The 16,597-nt window shown below is 46.8% G+C and overlaps 2 protein-coding genes across 3 annotated transcripts; both read right to left on the bottom strand.

Moving 5' to 3' along the window:
- Positions 1–1,290: 1,290 nt before the first annotated feature.
- On the bottom strand, positions 1,291–8,430 carry LOC112272523. Of its 2 annotated transcripts, XM_024463612.1 has the most exons (11): positions 6,636–8,427; positions 6,399–6,506; positions 5,908–6,296; positions 5,221–5,354; positions 4,322–4,440; positions 4,042–4,251; positions 3,269–3,538; positions 3,029–3,158; positions 2,517–2,650; positions 1,545–1,625; positions 1,291–1,444 (listed from the first exon to the last, which is right to left on the bottom strand). In XM_024463612.1, exons 4-11 carry the CDS (start codon positions 5,282–5,284, stop codon positions 1,358–1,360), a joined length of 1,095 nt encoding a protein of 364 aa, XP_024319380.1. In that variant the 5' UTR covers positions 5,285–5,354; positions 5,908–6,296; positions 6,399–6,506; positions 6,636–8,427; the 3' UTR covers positions 1,291–1,357. The 2 variants fall into 2 exon arrangements, 1 of the variants encoding a protein (XP_024319380.1); XR_002966513.1 differs by lacking the exons at positions 1,291–1,444; positions 1,545–1,625; positions 2,517–2,650; ... (2 more) ...; positions 4,042–4,251; positions 4,322–4,440 and having other exon boundaries at positions 5,050–5,354; positions 5,908–5,950; positions 6,105–6,296; positions 6,636–8,430.
- Positions 8,431–14,678: 6,248 nt separating this feature from the next.
- Positions 14,679–16,130, bottom strand: LOC100821033. The gene is made up of 2 exons (XM_024454555.1): positions 15,958–16,130; positions 14,679–15,844 (listed from the first exon to the last, which is right to left on the bottom strand). Exons 1-2 carry the CDS (start codon positions 16,128–16,130, stop codon positions 14,848–14,850), a joined length of 1,170 nt encoding a protein of 389 aa, XP_024310323.1. The 3' UTR covers positions 14,679–14,847.
- Positions 16,131–16,597: the final 467 nt, after the last annotated feature.

Raw genomic sequence — 16,597 nt, forward strand, 5'->3', positions numbered from 1 at the left:
CTCTCTTATTTTATATCCAAATGATCGATTTTTTTGCCAATATTCAAGTGTTGAAAATATCTATCCAATTGTATGATTTTCATATCATTTAAAAAATATGTAAATTGGGATTTTGTATTGATTTAGTACCCAATTGTTTTCTCCCGATCAAGGCAAGCTTTCCATATCATTTGTGCCCATTTTTCATGGTTGTTTGAATACTTGTGATATATGTTGCTTGCTCACCGTATTCATGCCTACTACAACATTGTTGCCTGACCTATTAATGCTTGGGTCTTGTTATACCAATTTGGACCATGTTCTAATGCTTATGACATGTTATTGTTACAAGGGGTACATTATATCATGCTTGTTATATTCATGCCATAATATGTTACCAGTCGTTTGTCATAATTGTTGAGTACTTACAGTGCCTAGACCTGTACCGATGGAAGTGTTAAGAAGACTTGCTAAATCTGTGATACTAGAGTGAACCTTGAGAGTTACTTTCTCCGATTCTAAATTCTTGTAGTGGTTCTAGTTTAACTTGACAAGAATTTAGGATCAGAGAGAGTACTTCGTAACTGCGACAGATGAACATTAATTAAATTGCTCCTTCATCGGTTAGATCGACTCTTAGTACCACCTATCCACAATATATATCGTGTGTGCAACCACACGACCTTTTAGGAAGGTCCTGGCCAAGTAAGTTGTAGGTATATATATGATATACTTTACTACTTTTGCGTGCTTCTTCTGTTTCATTGCCATGATACATGCCCTACTATACTTTGGTTGAGTCACGAGTACATTTCAAGTGCTCACTTGCATTTTCATGTGGCCAAGTAGCAATAACGAATCACCCTCAAGTAGCGGCGAAGTGAGCACATTTTCTGCTACGGAATTTGTTACCCATCACACGTTGAACTCTATAACCTAAGAGATGGTGATATTCAATATGGTTCGACTGATATTTCACTGTGAGCACCAGAAGAGTCACTAGACTCACTACGGGAGATAGTTGATACGCCGATCGAGCACCAGAAGAGTCGCTACGGGAGTCACTAGTGATCTTGGATTGATGCTAGAAAACACAGATGTGGCCGAATCATTCTGGACCGCGTCGCCACACACTCCCAGGGCACAGTTCAGCACCAAGTTGGCATCCATACGTTATAAACTCTAAAGTCAATCACCACGACTTCTCTGTTCAGAATGGAAGAACAGTTTATACTATCGCTGAAGTGTTTTTCTGTACTTCGATGTCCAAGTGACCTATCCATGGAGAAACAACATCGAGATGGTGACACCTCAAAAGAACTCAAATTTGATTCTGATCTTATGACAGTGGTCTTCATTCTGTAAGCTATACATTGATCTACTTGATGACCTCAAAAAACAGAACTTCAGGCTGGAGCTTGCAGTCCTTGAAACTTTCTAGCAAATGCTCCCAAGTATCTACTGTCTGCACCCAGGACATTTTACATCAACAAATCAAGAATTTCAGAATCAGATGGCCACAAGAAACAACACATCGCATCAACCAAGACTCAGGGGTTGCTTACCACGACTGTGTCAGAGTCGTATATGAGCCAATTGTCCTCGTCACGAGCAAAGCAGACATAGCGCTCATCAGCATAGCAGATCTGCAGAGTTTAGATTGCAAGCAGGCATAAGATGGATGCTTGCAAGTACATTATATTTGCATGGAATGACTATGGCATATACATAAGCAGGAAAATTTAAGTAGCTGGAGAATTCAACCAACATTGCGATGGGCCTGCAGTAACACTTAAACCAGCAACAGAGTTACTTCACTAAAACATATATAGAGAAAAAGTTGTGCAGAAAAAATGTAGTCCAGTTTATGTTCTCCAACCACGCCATGTGATTTCCTATTAGATATGACGGGAAAGAGAATATTGCAAAAAAATTATAATTGAATCAGAGGTTACGAGGTCCACCCTGGTTACCTACATATACTCTTTTTCCCCAATTTCACTCAACGGAGCATTTGAAGAAAAAGTTCAGCAACACCAGGATCACACAAGCTATCGATTATCTCCAGAATTCTTCAATCCTCCATGCATTTTATACCAGTGAAGTAGACAGGACAACATATGCCGCAGATAGGACCATTTGACAACTTGTAAATATCTCCCCAAGTATTATATGACCAAAGCAGATATTACCGTGCTCCATTTTTTATTCTAGAAAAACAGGAGCCTCCCTTCAGTCTAAGAGTAATACCAACTGGCTCTCAGCTTGCGAGTATAATCCAACATCTATGCTTAATTAACATGCACACAAGCATCTCAAAATTAGGGTAGCATCCAGCACCAGCGCAGGAAGAAGAGACAAATAGCATCGAACATATAAACTCTCAGGACAATGTATATCAACCAATACCAAATTAGCTCATTGTTTTCTCCTCCTTATGGGATTACCTTAACATCAGAATTAAACAATAGAAATATTTTCTTCAGTTTTTTTAGTAATTAAATTCTGGAGAAAAGAAAGATTTGATGTGCACATACCATTGAGGCCACAATATACTTGGTTGCAGAATGACTACTTCTGCAAAAGAATTCAGCGTCAAGGAGAGAAGTAATACCAGCCAACACTTCAGAGAGTGTGTCCTGGCTTTCACTGCCACTAGCCCAGTTCAAAACTGCAACATAATAACAGGAAAAAGAGGCAGCATAATGAATACTTTGGTGTAAATTATCGCAGGCAAAAAGATTTATTAATCCAGTAACAACCACCACAAGCACAAAATTTCTCATTGCCAAACCACATCAAGCATCATAGATCTTTTGCTTGGAACATTTGTCTTGAGTGAGACATGCATCATTAGTAAATAAAACAAAATTTTTTTACGGAAACAAGTCTATCGCTCATTATTATACACTTAGGTTGTTGGAGATAGTATTAAAAGTAAGTTGGATTGCAGTAATTGGTTGACCAATAACTGTCAAATGTCATTTTTCATTTATGCATAAAAAAGGAACAGAAATTGCAATTTACTATTGTAGACAGTCGTGCTTACCTATTGTAAAGCAATGTGGCGTGTTTGAAAGAAAGAGACCAACATTCTCTATAGTTCCACAATGCTTGCAGGTGTTGCCCTGAGAGAATTGATTATCCAATATATATTGAAGCTCTGCAAACGACTTGATCTGCAGAAAATGGTCAAAGAGGATCTCCAGTCAACCGTTCCTATTTGCATGAATACTCTCGCAACCTATACAGGTTCGGCTAGAGAGGAAATCAACTGCATAAGACATACCTTTGTTGTTTGAGCTGAACCAGCATCAAGTATATGGAAAAGTGTTATATATAGATATTTGTCAGAACACTTCCCACAACTGCAGCTCATTTGCGCATCGAAATTGATCCCGAAAAGACTATGTGTTGGGCATATGCAATCTCCACTCGTGATCAGGTTTACTACCTCTCGCTCACTCCCAGTGTTGGAACTAAAACTCAAAGAAGTTTCTAACATATGCAATTCAATTAGAATTGTAATGACAGTCTTGGAAGCAAAACTTTCACCAACCTGCAACCAGAATTGATTAACCAGGTTTACCCCTTATACCCAACAATGTCCAGGCATATGTTTGTAGTCTCGAACAGATTAGTTCAACAATTAACATGTAAGTTAAAAGAAATAAAGAAAGAAGAAAGGCTTGCAGACATACAAATCAAACAACATAAACATACTAATTTTTCAATTCCAGTGCATATACTTGATATAGCATTTTGAGTGCACACGGAAGAAATAGCAAGTAAAAACAAATTAGTCCTCCCATCCAAGTATGAAAAGAGGAGTATTCCTTCTACTACGTGTAAAAGTTCCAAATCAAAAATTTGTTGGAAAACAATCACAAAGCTCCACAATCACCACAAAGTAAGAAATTAACACATACAAATGAAATAAATCGAAGAACGCATAAACAGTTAACCACATTATACTCTCTTTTAACGTGGTAACCTAGCTTTTCATATTTTTTGTTTCAACAAAATTCCCAAGGAAATGTATATGATGGTATTGACGGATACCTTTTCGTATATACTGCTGTCATCTGCAAGTCTGCACAGAATGTTCTTCACAGAAGTCAGTACATCGAATGCCGGGTATGGTTCATATCGTTCCCAAGCAAAGAAGATTCCACAAAGTATGTCAGCAATGCAAGGGTTCTCACTATATGGGTTCCATTTAAGTGCCTCGGTTAGAAGTTTATCTCTGAAATTCTTCAAATTGCACAATGACTGCATGAATTCATAGGAAATTAGAAGCGTACACATGAAAGATCACATAATCCATACAAGTGTCTATTACCTGTATGATTACACGCAAGCTAAACAGGACTTTATCAGCATTGTTATTTTCGTAAATATCAACGCTTGGCTGACAGCTGGAGCTGCTTGCCATGTCCCCAGCAGATTGCCCAGAAGTTCCTGCATTATGAGAGTGTCGGTAAGAACAGTATTTGCAGCATTACACAACATATTTCACAATTTGAAAATTTAGGTGACGGTTACCCTGTTTACTGAAAATACCATCACGTTGAACAAAACTACTAATAGCATGAATATATTCTTGGGACAAACCCTTAATTATTAAAGCAACAGGGTATTGCACTCTATGTGTTGCAACCTCATCATATCGTGTCCTAGCTATGGTATGCAGCGATGCGTATGGATAAACACATGATTACAGCCTTGGGACTTGGGAGATAGCTTGTGTAGAAAGATTTGCAAAGAAACTGTGATCATCCCACAAGCTAAGAGAGGAAGACCTAGACAAAGGCTTCCTATGGTTATTGGCAGCTTAGTTAAATAATATATATTTTGCCTGTTATTGACACCAAAAGAACAATGCTCCTGGAGGTGAAAATTTCAGACAGGTTCAAGAATTCATTGTCCTATCTACAAAAATAAAATATAGACAGTACAGTGCAAATAGTAAATGTCATGCAAGCTCAGGACAGATATGGACAACATAGTGCTAATATTAGAAAATCATGTAATTTCCGAACAGATCTCGACATGCCAATCTTACATAGTAACAGTAAGGTTATGTATCTCCATTTAGATCATACATGGCAGTTGACAATAAGTCAGGATGATTATTTCTTGATCTGGCCTGATGTTTCAAACTTGTAATGTAATTACGATCACCCGTTTCAGTAGAAAGTCATGGTCACTTGTGCCGGGACAAGAAGTTGCAGCTGTAACCTTTCTTATCTAGTTCCACATTTGCGAGTCTTGCAGCTATCTTCGATACATCAATTTCGTCCATGTCAACAATTGGATCTGATGATTTTTTATCTAGTATGGTCCCAGAATTCCCATCTTCAACAAGAGCCTCACTGCACCATGCACGGAACAGTGGAAAATTAATTTAACAAACCTACTTGCATTTTCTACAGTCTACCAACAAAAGATTGAGAAGGTCATGCCTTATCTCTTTTCTAAATTATTTTATAATCTAGTTATCTATACTTATTGTTTATTACTCCCTCCATTCCTAAATTCCTGTCCTTGTTCTAGTACAAATTTGAACTAAAACAACGACAAGAATTTAGGAACGGAGGAGTACATATCTGAAACTCGCTATTTTCTCATTCATCAGTTACAGCCTTTCCTTATGTGTGTGTGTGTGGGGGGGGGGATGGGGGGGGGGGGGAGGGGCAGAAGGCTATTGTCAACCATGAAATACTGATAATCCAATCATAATATCCAGTCAGTGATACTTTTTACTGGCTACAACATCTAACATGGGTACATTCAAAATAGAAGACATCTAATGTGGTGAGGAGTCAAACTTACATCAGTGGGGAACTAGTAAAACATAAACATAATTATATAGGTAGAGTAAGCCTGCCAAGTGCCAAACAATATGAAAAGGATGGTATATTGTACCTTTCTTCATTTTTTTTATCATCCACAATTGTCTTGTCTAAGCCTGAAGGTTGCAAGCAATTTTAAAAGTGTTACTGTGTTAGTGCTTCAAATTCATATAGATCAATAAACCAAACAATTAAATATCATAGGAATTATTCCACAATCAAGACATAGCAAATTTGTTCAATAAAGCCAGTAAATATAGAAAATGCAACCGTCATGTTTTCTGTTTCTTCGTCATCTCCAGATTCATGGTTTTTGTTTCCTTCCAGGTATTTCAACATGTATTCCCGCACCATTTCGCTGCCAGGGGCATGAACAACATCCGGGAACATGGTGTCAATATCAGAATTGTCAATACTCTTACTGGAAGCTTTATCTTCACTTGTGTATTTTATCAGTTTAGTCTGCAAAGACGATTATAGGTTTACAAGTGAGTGCACTGCTGGAGTAAACAAACACATAACTAGCCATAGTTTATAAACAAGCAACTGCAGATGCAAACGAACCCATATGAATGATTCTGCAAGGGGCAACATGACTACGCGATAATCCAACACAGAAGTTGAAAGGAAATCACACCACAAGCCTTGGATTTCTCAACGAGCCTCATCAAACTGCAATGTACAAACAAGCTAGTTAGAGATTACTGTGATAAAGACAATCATAAGCACAATAGTGCAGGATGAACCTAAGTAAGAAATTGTAAGTCAAAACAAGGAAATACAATAGGGACATTGTCAGACCTCGCCATTTAATTTGTCTGTGGGTAAATTCTTCAACTTCTGCTTCATCTTTTCTAGGATCTCGGTTCCTTCTTTGCATTTCTTCTCTCGTATTTTAGCAAATGGCTCAGTATGAGTTACCGTAGATGGCGGAATAAACAAGCGTTCAAATATCTGATCCGTCTTCTTGAAACAGAAGAAGTAATTGTCCTCAGAGTCTTGACCAACTGTTATATAATCAGAAGAATTATCATCCACAGATGTATCGTGATTTTGGTTTGGATCTAAGACTGTCTGCAGCATCAGTAGGTCTTTCTCTGCTGGGTGCTTGCTGCACATGTGTCGCAAGAGGGAACCTGTATCTGGTAACTTCTTTCCAACACAAAAGGGGCAAATCCAGAACCTCCATGACCTGGTTTTCTTCACAAAACTTAGTGCATCAGATATGGTCCTTGCAGCCCAGTGGCTATTTTCAGAAACGTCATCGCAGTACTTCTGCAGCTCAACGAGTCTCACTGATAGGAAGCAGTCCTGCTCCTCGCTTGTCATGGAGGTCCCAGCAAACCTTGGCCACCCACAAGAGTCTCTTGATTAGTCTTCCGAATTCTTTGTCGATAGAAAGTAACCTATCAGCACGCTCTTGGCCAATGACAGATCCAGGAGGCACGTCCTCGAACTTGGGGTCAACAGCCTTCTTTATAGTAAACGCCCGCCCGCACTCAAGGTACGCATCGTCATAGAAACCCAGGACGAAACAGAGCTTGGCACGGAATATGCTGAGCACGAACGAGCGATTGAAGAGGTTTACCGCTTCGGTCATGTCGCCGCGGATGCGATCCAGAAAGGGCCTCCTGTGCATGGTCGTGTCAAGGCCGCGCGCGAAATTGAGCTTCATGTATGCGCGGAACAACTGCGCGCGCGACGAGTAATGGCAACGCTTCGCGAGGTCATTTGCCGTCCTGAGCGCCTGTGCCGCCCCCTTGCGGTCGTCGGGGTCGAGCTCGACCTCGAGTACCTTGCGGACGACGAGGGGGACATGGTTATTGCACATCCATTCCCGCATAGCTTGGTAGGCCGTGAGAGCCGTTTCCCTTGAATTCTCCACTCGCTGGTCCTTGGTGGTGCTCGCGCACGTGTCCTCGTCGTACATGACGTTGTTCTCAGCAGGGTCGACGGGGAAGGGGATTCCGACGGCTCGGAGGATCTCGGCCTCCCCGTCGTCGTGCTTCGACGCATCGAACAGAACCTTGGCCAGGGGGGCGGAGATATCGATGCAGTTAGGGACGAGCCGCCTGGCCTCGGTGAGGTAAACCTCCGCGTTGGTGAAGTGGTGCGCCGCGACCTCCTTATCGGCCACCCCCTTAGCGCGCCTAGCGTGGTCATGGTGGAGGAGACCCGCGGTGTAGAGCACGAGGGAAGATCCCGTGTGCGCGGCCGCGAGCTCGTCGACGCGCGCGAGCGCCTCTTCGTGGCGGCCGTCGCGGAAGAGCATCACCGCCGCCTCCGCCTCCTTGCGCAGGGTGGCTCCAGCGCCAGCCCCAGCCCCAGCGGCGGCGGGTATGACCATCGCGGAGCGTGGAGCGTGCGCGTGCAGAGAATGTTCTCGAGGAATCCAGCGACGAGGAGGAAGCGACGGTAGGGTGGGCGCGCGCGAAGTGTTCGGGGAAATGCCGCAACGGCAGCAGGAGAGAGGTGGCGCGGGGGCTCGCTTTGGTTCGGAATGGTGACTCGGGGAGACCGGAGGAGACCAAGCGAGGAAGAAGTATATAAAGCTGGGGGGCTTCTGGAAGGTGCTTGGGCCAGCTGTTAATTACTGAGAAGAAGATTAGATGCGGAAAAGCAGACTGGGAGAGGCGGTTGCTAACTTGCTAGGGATTTGGGTTTTATTGGCTTACGAATATGTCATAGCCCTTTGAAATTTGGCCTACGCATAGGAAGTTGGATTCTGAGGAAGTTTGAAGATGCAATGAGATTTGCAAAAACGTGACATGCATGTCAGTACATGGCGACTTCATACACCAGCCCCATGAGCCTCTTCCTACGAACATGTCATGGCCTTTTGAAATGTGGTGAATAGATATAGTAGTAGGACTAATTCAACCTCCATCAACAAAACGGTATAAGTTCATTCTTGTCACCAGGGAAGAACTTTCAGTGTCAACATGTACGAGAGTTTAGACGATTTGAGAAACCTGATGGAAGTAGGCAACAGATAGACATGAAGAAATTTGGGAGGAGGTGTCAATGATATAGGGGGAGACAAAGCAGATATAACTTGCTACAGATGTCTGAAGATTGGGCATATGTCTGAAATCTATCGCATTAAAAAGGATGGCCGTAAGTGTGATGCTACAGATTCGATCTCAAATAATGAAGAGCCGGTCCGGTGCAAACGGTGAGTTATTTGTGACTGATGCACGTCAACCAAATAACGATACTTATAGCTGCACCTCCCTCACGACCTTCCTCTTAAAACCCTAGCGCCGCCACACTCCCTTCCCGCCGCCTGAGCGCGCCGCCGGGCAACGGCGGGGCCCTGGCTCTTGTTCGCTCGGTGGAAGCTGGCCGGATTCATGGCGGCCTTGGCTGCGTCCTGGCGCGGCGGCTTCACTGGCCGCGTCGCATGGCGGCACCGGCAGCGCTGGGGCAGATCTTGGCGTGGAGGCGGCTCCCTGTCCCGCAACTTGCCCCTAGGGCTGCGGCGGGCTGGATCCCGCTGCTCTGGTTCGATCAGGGCTGGCGATGACGGCGTCCGCGAGCGTCGTTACCTTGTTAAAGGCATCGTCGCTGCGCTTCTCCCATCTCCCGTCCAGTTGTTCCGGGAGAAACCCTAGATCTATTTCTCCCAAATCGAACGATGTCGACATTTTTGATGTTGTTTTCCTCTTGGGGACATCGTTTTGGAACACACGCTGGCTAGAGGGTATATATGGTCCCGCTCGTCGTTGCCAAGATGGGTTGGTGTAAGAAGGTGGCGGATGATTCTGGAGTGTGAGCAGACGGCACACGCTGCAGGTTTGCCTGACCGTTTGCGCCTAGTGCGGCCTTCAGATTTCGATGTTGGGCGGTGGTATGCGGTCAGGGCATATGGCCCCGATAATGGTCACCCCCTTCGTCAGGCTTGTAGGTATAGTTTGGTGGCTTTGAGATTGTTTGATTGATATATTCATTTTGTCAGGCTAGTTAATAAATCAACAAATATGGTTGTGTGCATCTTTTTGATGCAGAGGCTGGGGGTTCAACCTCCTTTAAAAAAAAAGTTTACCTTGGCTACTAAAGGCGAAGAGATGAAAAATCAAATTGCCAAATATGAAAGAACAAAAAATGTACCCAAGATCAAGAAAGAGTTGCCACTATGCAAACGAAAATCACAGCCAGGAACCACTCGGCTTATCAAGTTGGCAAAAAAGAAAATTGCAAAGGCTTAGTGCAGAAGAGCTGAAAAGGAAGAACATGGCATGGGTCCCTAAGGATAAACACAAGGACAATAGTGATGTGCAAGCTGTTGTTTCAAGGAGAGCAACAAAAGTGAAGAAAGAAAACAATAAATCTAACAAGCAATTTAGCCGAATGTTTGTGTCACTTTGCCAAGATCTTCGGTTAGCACATCCTCCATATTCATCAAACATACCATTGATATCTTTGTCATGGATTTCATCCCCAAGTATGATTAGTAACCCTTCATGGATTTATTGGGATCCATGGATGCATCATAATTCTTTATATCACAAAAGAAGAAATCTTTCTTGTTTCTCACAGGGCCAAGAGAAAATCCTATGCTGCTTTCGAGCCCTGGATTGATACATTTAGATAGATCTTTTTTCCGGCTCCCTTGTATATATTGCAACACCTTTTTAGTAATATATTGCAGTAAGTAGTTTGCCTACTGTATGTTCCTCAAAAAAAAAACAAGCCGTGGGCATCCTCAATTCTAGACAATGCTTCAGCAATAAATCCATCTGTTGGTAAGTCAATCACCACATGGAGTTTCTTTTGAGTTCAGAACAAATAACAATTTATACATCCCTGAAGAGCTTATCGGTTACTCAATGTCCGAGTGATCAATCCATGGAGAAATAACATCTCCAACGGGATCATTCGGATTGAAAAGTCGTAAAAATGAAAGTTTTTTGGTTTTTCGAGGCGAACAACTTTTGTTTTGGAATCATCTTGATCCAATATAGTTTACTAACTCAAAACGGATCCGGAATGTAGAGCCAGTTTTTTGATCGAACAGTTTTGAAAGTTCGGACCAAATCATCCGAATTGGAACCAAATTAGGGTTTTGGACGTGAATCCAAACCTCTTTCTTGCACTGGAAGTCCAGACATCCTTTACATACATGAGGGGTGACGGTCGAATGTGTTGTTGTTCTCAACAACAATTAGAGTAAGGCGTACCAATACTCGATGGCACAAGTGCGGGTATAAAAGTAGGACGTGTACGCCGGCGTTATAGCGAAGGTCACCGTACACTTGGACAAGTTGACACGTCGATATTTTTTGAATAGGTTAGATCGACCCTGTGGGTGTGACTTAATCCTATGTTAGCAAAGGCTTCGAGGGGGTTGTTAGCCAAGTGCTTGGGCCGAGCGGATCTTCTCAAGACACCTTTAGCGAGAGATTCGTCGTGGCCGCCTCGTACTTGGACCGAGCGCGTCTTTCCAAGTATCGAGGTTAGGATACCCTCGGAACTCTAACCCAACCCCTTCTCCTTCGAGCCCGTGCCAACCAAGGTTTGCTCGGAGCCTCGAAACTAGAGTCCCCTAGAAGGCTTCCTCGAGGCCGGTCGACTTTCAGTCGAGAGCGGCGCGCGAGAGCGAACCTTAGAGGGAGCACTCTAGCCCTCTCCCCTTGAGATTTTTCAAGTTGAGAGTGAATGATACATGCCCCCATGGGGGGTATTTATAGCCTACGGGTTCATGACAAAAGACCATGGCTACCTTTGAGGGAGAGACAAAAGTGAGGGCAAAATGGTAAAAATAGTTCTTTGGTCCATAGCTTTTGTGTGCACCAAGTGGGAAAAGTGGGTGTTGGTCCATGGTCCACCATGGACCAAAAGCCTCATCCCAACACCTTTCTTGCCCTCTACTCTAGCTCATTCCACCCTTTGACCATGGCATGAGAGGCTTGACTTGTTGACTTGTCTTCCTTTGCCACGTAGGATTGGCTTCGCCACGTGGGCATCTTGACTCATGCTTGGGAAATGTTGACTTAGTCGTCGCCACGTAGGATTTACGGCTCGGCCCATATAAGGGTTTTATTTTACTACAACAGTAGCCACCTTGAGTTGGAGGCATTGAGAATGCCTTCGGGTCAACCTTCGATGCGAGACTCTTGAGTCCTTTTCTTGTATTTACAATGGTGTCTTTGATGAATCCCCTGGCGAGCTTCCTTATGAGAAACAGAGATACTTGGTGGTTTTCGTGCAAAGAATAGGAGCCTTGGAGGCGTTTCGGGAAAATTCCATGCCTACAGCGATTTTCTCTGCGAGAAATCGAGTTTCGGGGGGTATTTTAGCAAAAACCGGGACCCCAGGGGCCTCTCTGCGAGAAATCCGGTGTCCCGGAGGACCTTTTTGCAAAAATCAGGGCCCTGCGTGCCTCCCTGAAATTTCCGAGGTCTTATTGGTAATTTCCCCAAAATCTTGGGCTTTTTTTGCAAAGTTTTCGAACCCTGCTGGCCGCGTGGGCCTGCTGGGCCGGCTTCGCGCGCGCGGAGGCGAGTTGGGCCGGAGCTTGGGACGCCTTCGGGCGCGCCATTTTTTTTCATGGGCCGGCTTCTTGGGCCACAGTTGGGCCACGGCCCAGCTAGGCCTGATATCGGTTCGGGAGTAAGTGAGGGGATCCGATGGCCACGGGTGAGGGCACACCCTAGATCGGACGACCCTGCGCTGTCTTCTTCCTTCGTACGGGAGGGGACCGAACAGCCCTTTTCCCCGAGCTTTTGCAGGCGACGCTCGTCACCGAGGGTGACGCCGACGCGGCGAGGACACGGGGCCCACGAGCAGGGCGCCCTCCTTTGGCCAGGCCAGCCTCCTTTGGGGAAAAGGGGGTGCTTCCCCTTCCCATTTCTTCCCTCCTCTTGTCTTCTTCCTAGGCGAGAACGACGGCAAGGTGTCGTCGCCCCATTGGCCCGGCCCGGATGCCTAGGAGCTCCGGTGGCCTATAAAATGGAGACCTTGGGCACTGTGGAGCTTCACACCATACTCGTTTGGCTTGCCCGGTGCCGAAGACGCGTTCGGCGGCACCCGGCATTTCTTCGAGAGCTTGGTGTAGTAGGGAGCTCCGCAAGGGCATTAGCTAACTCCTCACAACGACGGCGGTCGTGCTGGTGGCCAAGGAACCGCAGCGGAAGCTTCTCCTCGTCGAGCTTTCGTGGGGACGTGGAACACGCCCGAGGCCACTCGGAGCGAGGTGTCGGTCGTGCCTCCAAGTTCTTCCAGGAGATCCTTGTCGCCGGCCACGTCCTTGCTACTCTTGTGAAGGTGAGGGGATCTTCGCGGTGTTGGCTTGGGTGCCCTTGGGGCCGGCGAGCCTTGCGCGCATTTGGTCGAGCACCTTCAATGCGCCCAAGGTGGCACGGCGCGGGCTTCAACGCGGTCGGGCGTGGCGCGGCGCGAGCGAAGGCGCGGGCGTGAGCAAGGACTTGGTAGGGAACGGTGTGGTGCAGACGCGGGCATGGCGGGACGCGGCGTGGGGCCGCGGCGCGGTGGACGCGGGTGCGGCAGGGTGCTTGCGGCGCGGCCGCGGCTTGGCGCGCGCAGTGTGGACGCAGGCACGGGCGTGGTCCGTCGCGGACGGGGGCACGCGGCGAGGACGCGGTCCATCGCGGCATTATGCCGAGCATCCTGTGCGCGCAGGAGGGGGAGGCGGTCTCCACCGCTTTCTCCCTTGGTTGGGTCGGTCGGGGGGGGGGGGGGCTGGGCCTTTCTTCTTCTTTTCTCTTTTTTTTGCAGCGACGCAGGCCGGAGGTTTCGGCCTAGGAGCTTGGCTCCCCCTTTTTTTTTTGCAGTGACGCGGGCCGGAGGCTTTGGCCCTGGAGCTTGGCTCCCTCTTCTTTTTTTCTTGCAGCGACGCGGGCTGGAGGCTTCAGCCTAGGAGCTTGGCTCCCTTTTTTTTCCCGTGCTTTGCTAATTCTTGGCGGACTCTTCTTTTTTTGCAGGTGAGATGGCGGGACCCGATGTCGAGCGTCCGACCGATGAGCCGTCGAGGGGGTCTTCCAAGGGGTCCGCGGCGCAGCTTGCGGCGAACCGACCGTCGCGGAAGAAGAAGGTCTCCTTCCGTCGTCGTCGTGGTCCTCCCTCGGTCCCGACGGCGCCGGTGGACGGTGGAGGTTGGGCAAACGACCACCTTCTTCCTTCTTCGATGAGCCCCGAGGATCTTGCCCAGCTGGAGGAGGCGGGATACTTCCCCAAGGGGGACGGTATCCTGCCCCATGGGGAGGAGGTTAGGCTCGACCAGCGGCGGCGTCTGGGATGCATCATGGCATTCTTGGCTTGGTTTCACGCCGGCCTGTGTGTGCCTGTTCACCCCTTCTTGCCGGAGTTCTTGGAGACGTACGTCATCGAGTGGGCCTAGCTTCACCCGTCGACGATCGTGAGGTTAAACGTTTTCAGGTGGCTGTATGAGACGGCGCTTCACGAGAAGCCTTCGATGAAGCTTCTTTTGTTCTACTTCACCGTGGAGGTGAGGGAGTTGCTCACTCCGGATGGCTTTGCTCTGAGCGCCTTTGGTCCGGTGAACCTGAGACTTCGTTCCGGCTTTTGGAGCTTCAGAACAAACAAAGAGGCTCTCAGTCTCTGCCTGCTTCAGTTTATCCCCGCTTTTCTTTTCTTCTTCGTTCTGACCCCTTTTTTAGGGTCTTTTTGTAACTCAACTCAACTTTAAGTCTTTTGGAATGCATATAGTAGACAATTGTCGGTCTTCTTATAAAAAAAAAAAATCTCCGGTTGAAAATATATGCTCTTGGGTTACCTTCTAAAAAGAGGTAGAGAAAAGAAAATAGTTAGAAATACTCTGCATGTTATATGACAGTATTTGACGAACAAATCTTGATTGCTTATTCAGAAAAGGTGTCATCAAAACATTACATCTGGACCAAGGAAGGTGTTGTTACACAAAGGAGCTCCCACCAACAATGGTGTTATTATTCAAACAAGAGCTTCAACTACTACATAGAGAGAACATTATTAAAATGGGAGCTATGAACTAATATCTCATCCCTCTGCATAACTAACAAAGGGTTGGTGTTATCCAAATTGGAGATGGAAAATTGAGCCATGGATGCACAGCTTGCACATCACCAAGGCTCTCAACTGTCTTAGTTTCAAAATTCCAGATGCCTATGTCTCGAGTGTTATATTTACTGAGACATATATCTTCATAAGAATCATCCGTGAAATAAGCGCAATTTGGCTTTAACGTAGGATAATCCTTGGTCGAAACGAGTAAAATCGAGTTGAAACCAATGAAGAGAGCATAGTTATCCAAGTGGTTCTTCTTCATCGTCGCGTGCTCATCAATATCAACCTTGTATAGTTCCATGTCATCGGTATACATTTCACTGTATGGATCAAAGACCTCATGAGCAAGCTCCGGAGGAACAACGGATACGTCTACAATCCGATCAGAAATATATCTCCACAACTGCATGATATCACCTTGCGGCGTTAGAACGACATACTTGGTAGGCTGATCCCATCGTGTGGCTTTTGGGAACACCTTCATTGTCACGGGTGAAGGCCCATTCAGATCCAACGTAAGGATGCTGCCATCAGCATGTACGACGTAGAACAAGCCATCATTCTTGTTATAGGTGGCATTGCGGATGCCATCGTTCCACAATCGGCATTCGATGTCTTGGATGCGTGTCCACCGGTCGTCGCCGACCCGGGCGAAGGATAGCTGCCCGTCTGGCCTGTGCAAGAGCAGGACGATGCACCGGCTGCCGGCGGAAGGGCTACAGGACAGGAACACCCGGTAGTACAGTAAGAGCCGTAGTTTCTGCGGACGATATGCAGAGGGGCTTCGGTAGTTCAACTCGTCGTAGTAGTGGTTGTACATTGGGGCCCCTTGCTCGTCGGAGAAGCTCTCGATGTGGTAGAGCCCCGTGACCGGCGGGAGATCGACCTGGGCGCCCGTGAGCGGATTGAGCGCCTGGAGGTTGGACATCTTGGACATCTCGTCGGCGGCGACGACCCAGCCGTGGGCCGAGCCAACCACGTGGCGGCTGCGAAACGGGGATCGGGCAGGCGGAGCTTGAACGCCACGCCGCTCGAGGGGCTGTAGACCGTGGCGGTGGCGGGGTCGTCGGCGGCGCAGGAGTAGAGCAGGCAAGGGGACGCATCGGTGATCGGGATCCGGACGCGGCGGACGGCGGAGCAGGCGGAGCGCCACGAGGAGCAGACGGACCCGGCGCTGAAGAGATCGGGGATCTCCAGCGCCTGCATCACGAGGAAAAGCATGTCGTCGGGGAGGCTGGACCAATCTGGGTCCTCCTTAGTGGCGGTGGCCATGGCGCTGCCGGTCGGCGGCAACGGCCTTGTTCCCTAGCCCTGGCAACCAAATGGGAATAGCAAAAGTGCGTGCTTTTTTTCCCTGCTCGTCTGGTATCGCTGTGTTTTGGACTTGCGTTTCGCACTGGACCACGCGAGCCAGAATTAATTTAAAGAAGCCCACGAATAAGCGGGCAACACCGAAACTTATACGAATTCCACTCCAGCCGGGATTCGGAGGTGATTGGAACTCGGAAGAGCAGGGAATCGGGACGTATAGTCCGTATCAAGTCAAACAGAGAAGCATGCTGGCAAGAGCCGTGCTTCTATATCCGTGTTGATCTCAATTGTAGAAACATCTGGCAAGAGCCGTGTCCAGAAACGAGGCAAAGGACGATTTGTCACCCTGCAATGCAAAACACGAATGTGGAATTGCTTGAGACAACTATTACGTGGATATAGTTACACATCTAACAGTGCTGGTATCC

This window comes from Brachypodium distachyon, chromosome 4 (assembly GCF_000005505.3).
Source record: "Brachypodium distachyon strain Bd21 chromosome 4, Brachypodium_distachyon_v3.0, whole genome shotgun sequence".
Taxonomy (NCBI): domain Eukaryota; kingdom Viridiplantae; phylum Streptophyta; class Magnoliopsida; order Poales; family Poaceae; genus Brachypodium; species Brachypodium distachyon.

Coding starts and splice junctions, on each gene's coding strand:
- LOC100821033 (XM_024454555.1), bottom strand. CDS start 16,130: ATGGCCACCGCCACTAAGGAGGACCCAGATTGGTCCAGCCTCCCCGAC. Junction 15,845..15,957: donor CGGATCCCGATCACCGATGC/GTCCCCTTGCCT, acceptor CCCGTTTCGCAG/CCGCCACGTGGTTGGCTCGG.
- LOC112272523 (XM_024463612.1), bottom strand. CDS start 5,284: ATGGACGAAATTGATGTATCGAAGATAGCTGCAAGACTCGCAAATGTG. Junction 3,159..3,268: donor GTTCAGCTCAAACAACAAAG/GTATGTCTTATG, acceptor CATTTTCTGCAG/ATCAAGTCGTTTGCAGAGCT. Junction 1,445..1,544: donor ACGACTCTGACACAGTCGTG/GTAAGCAACCCC, acceptor TCCTGGGTGCAG/ACAGTAGATACTTGGGAGCA.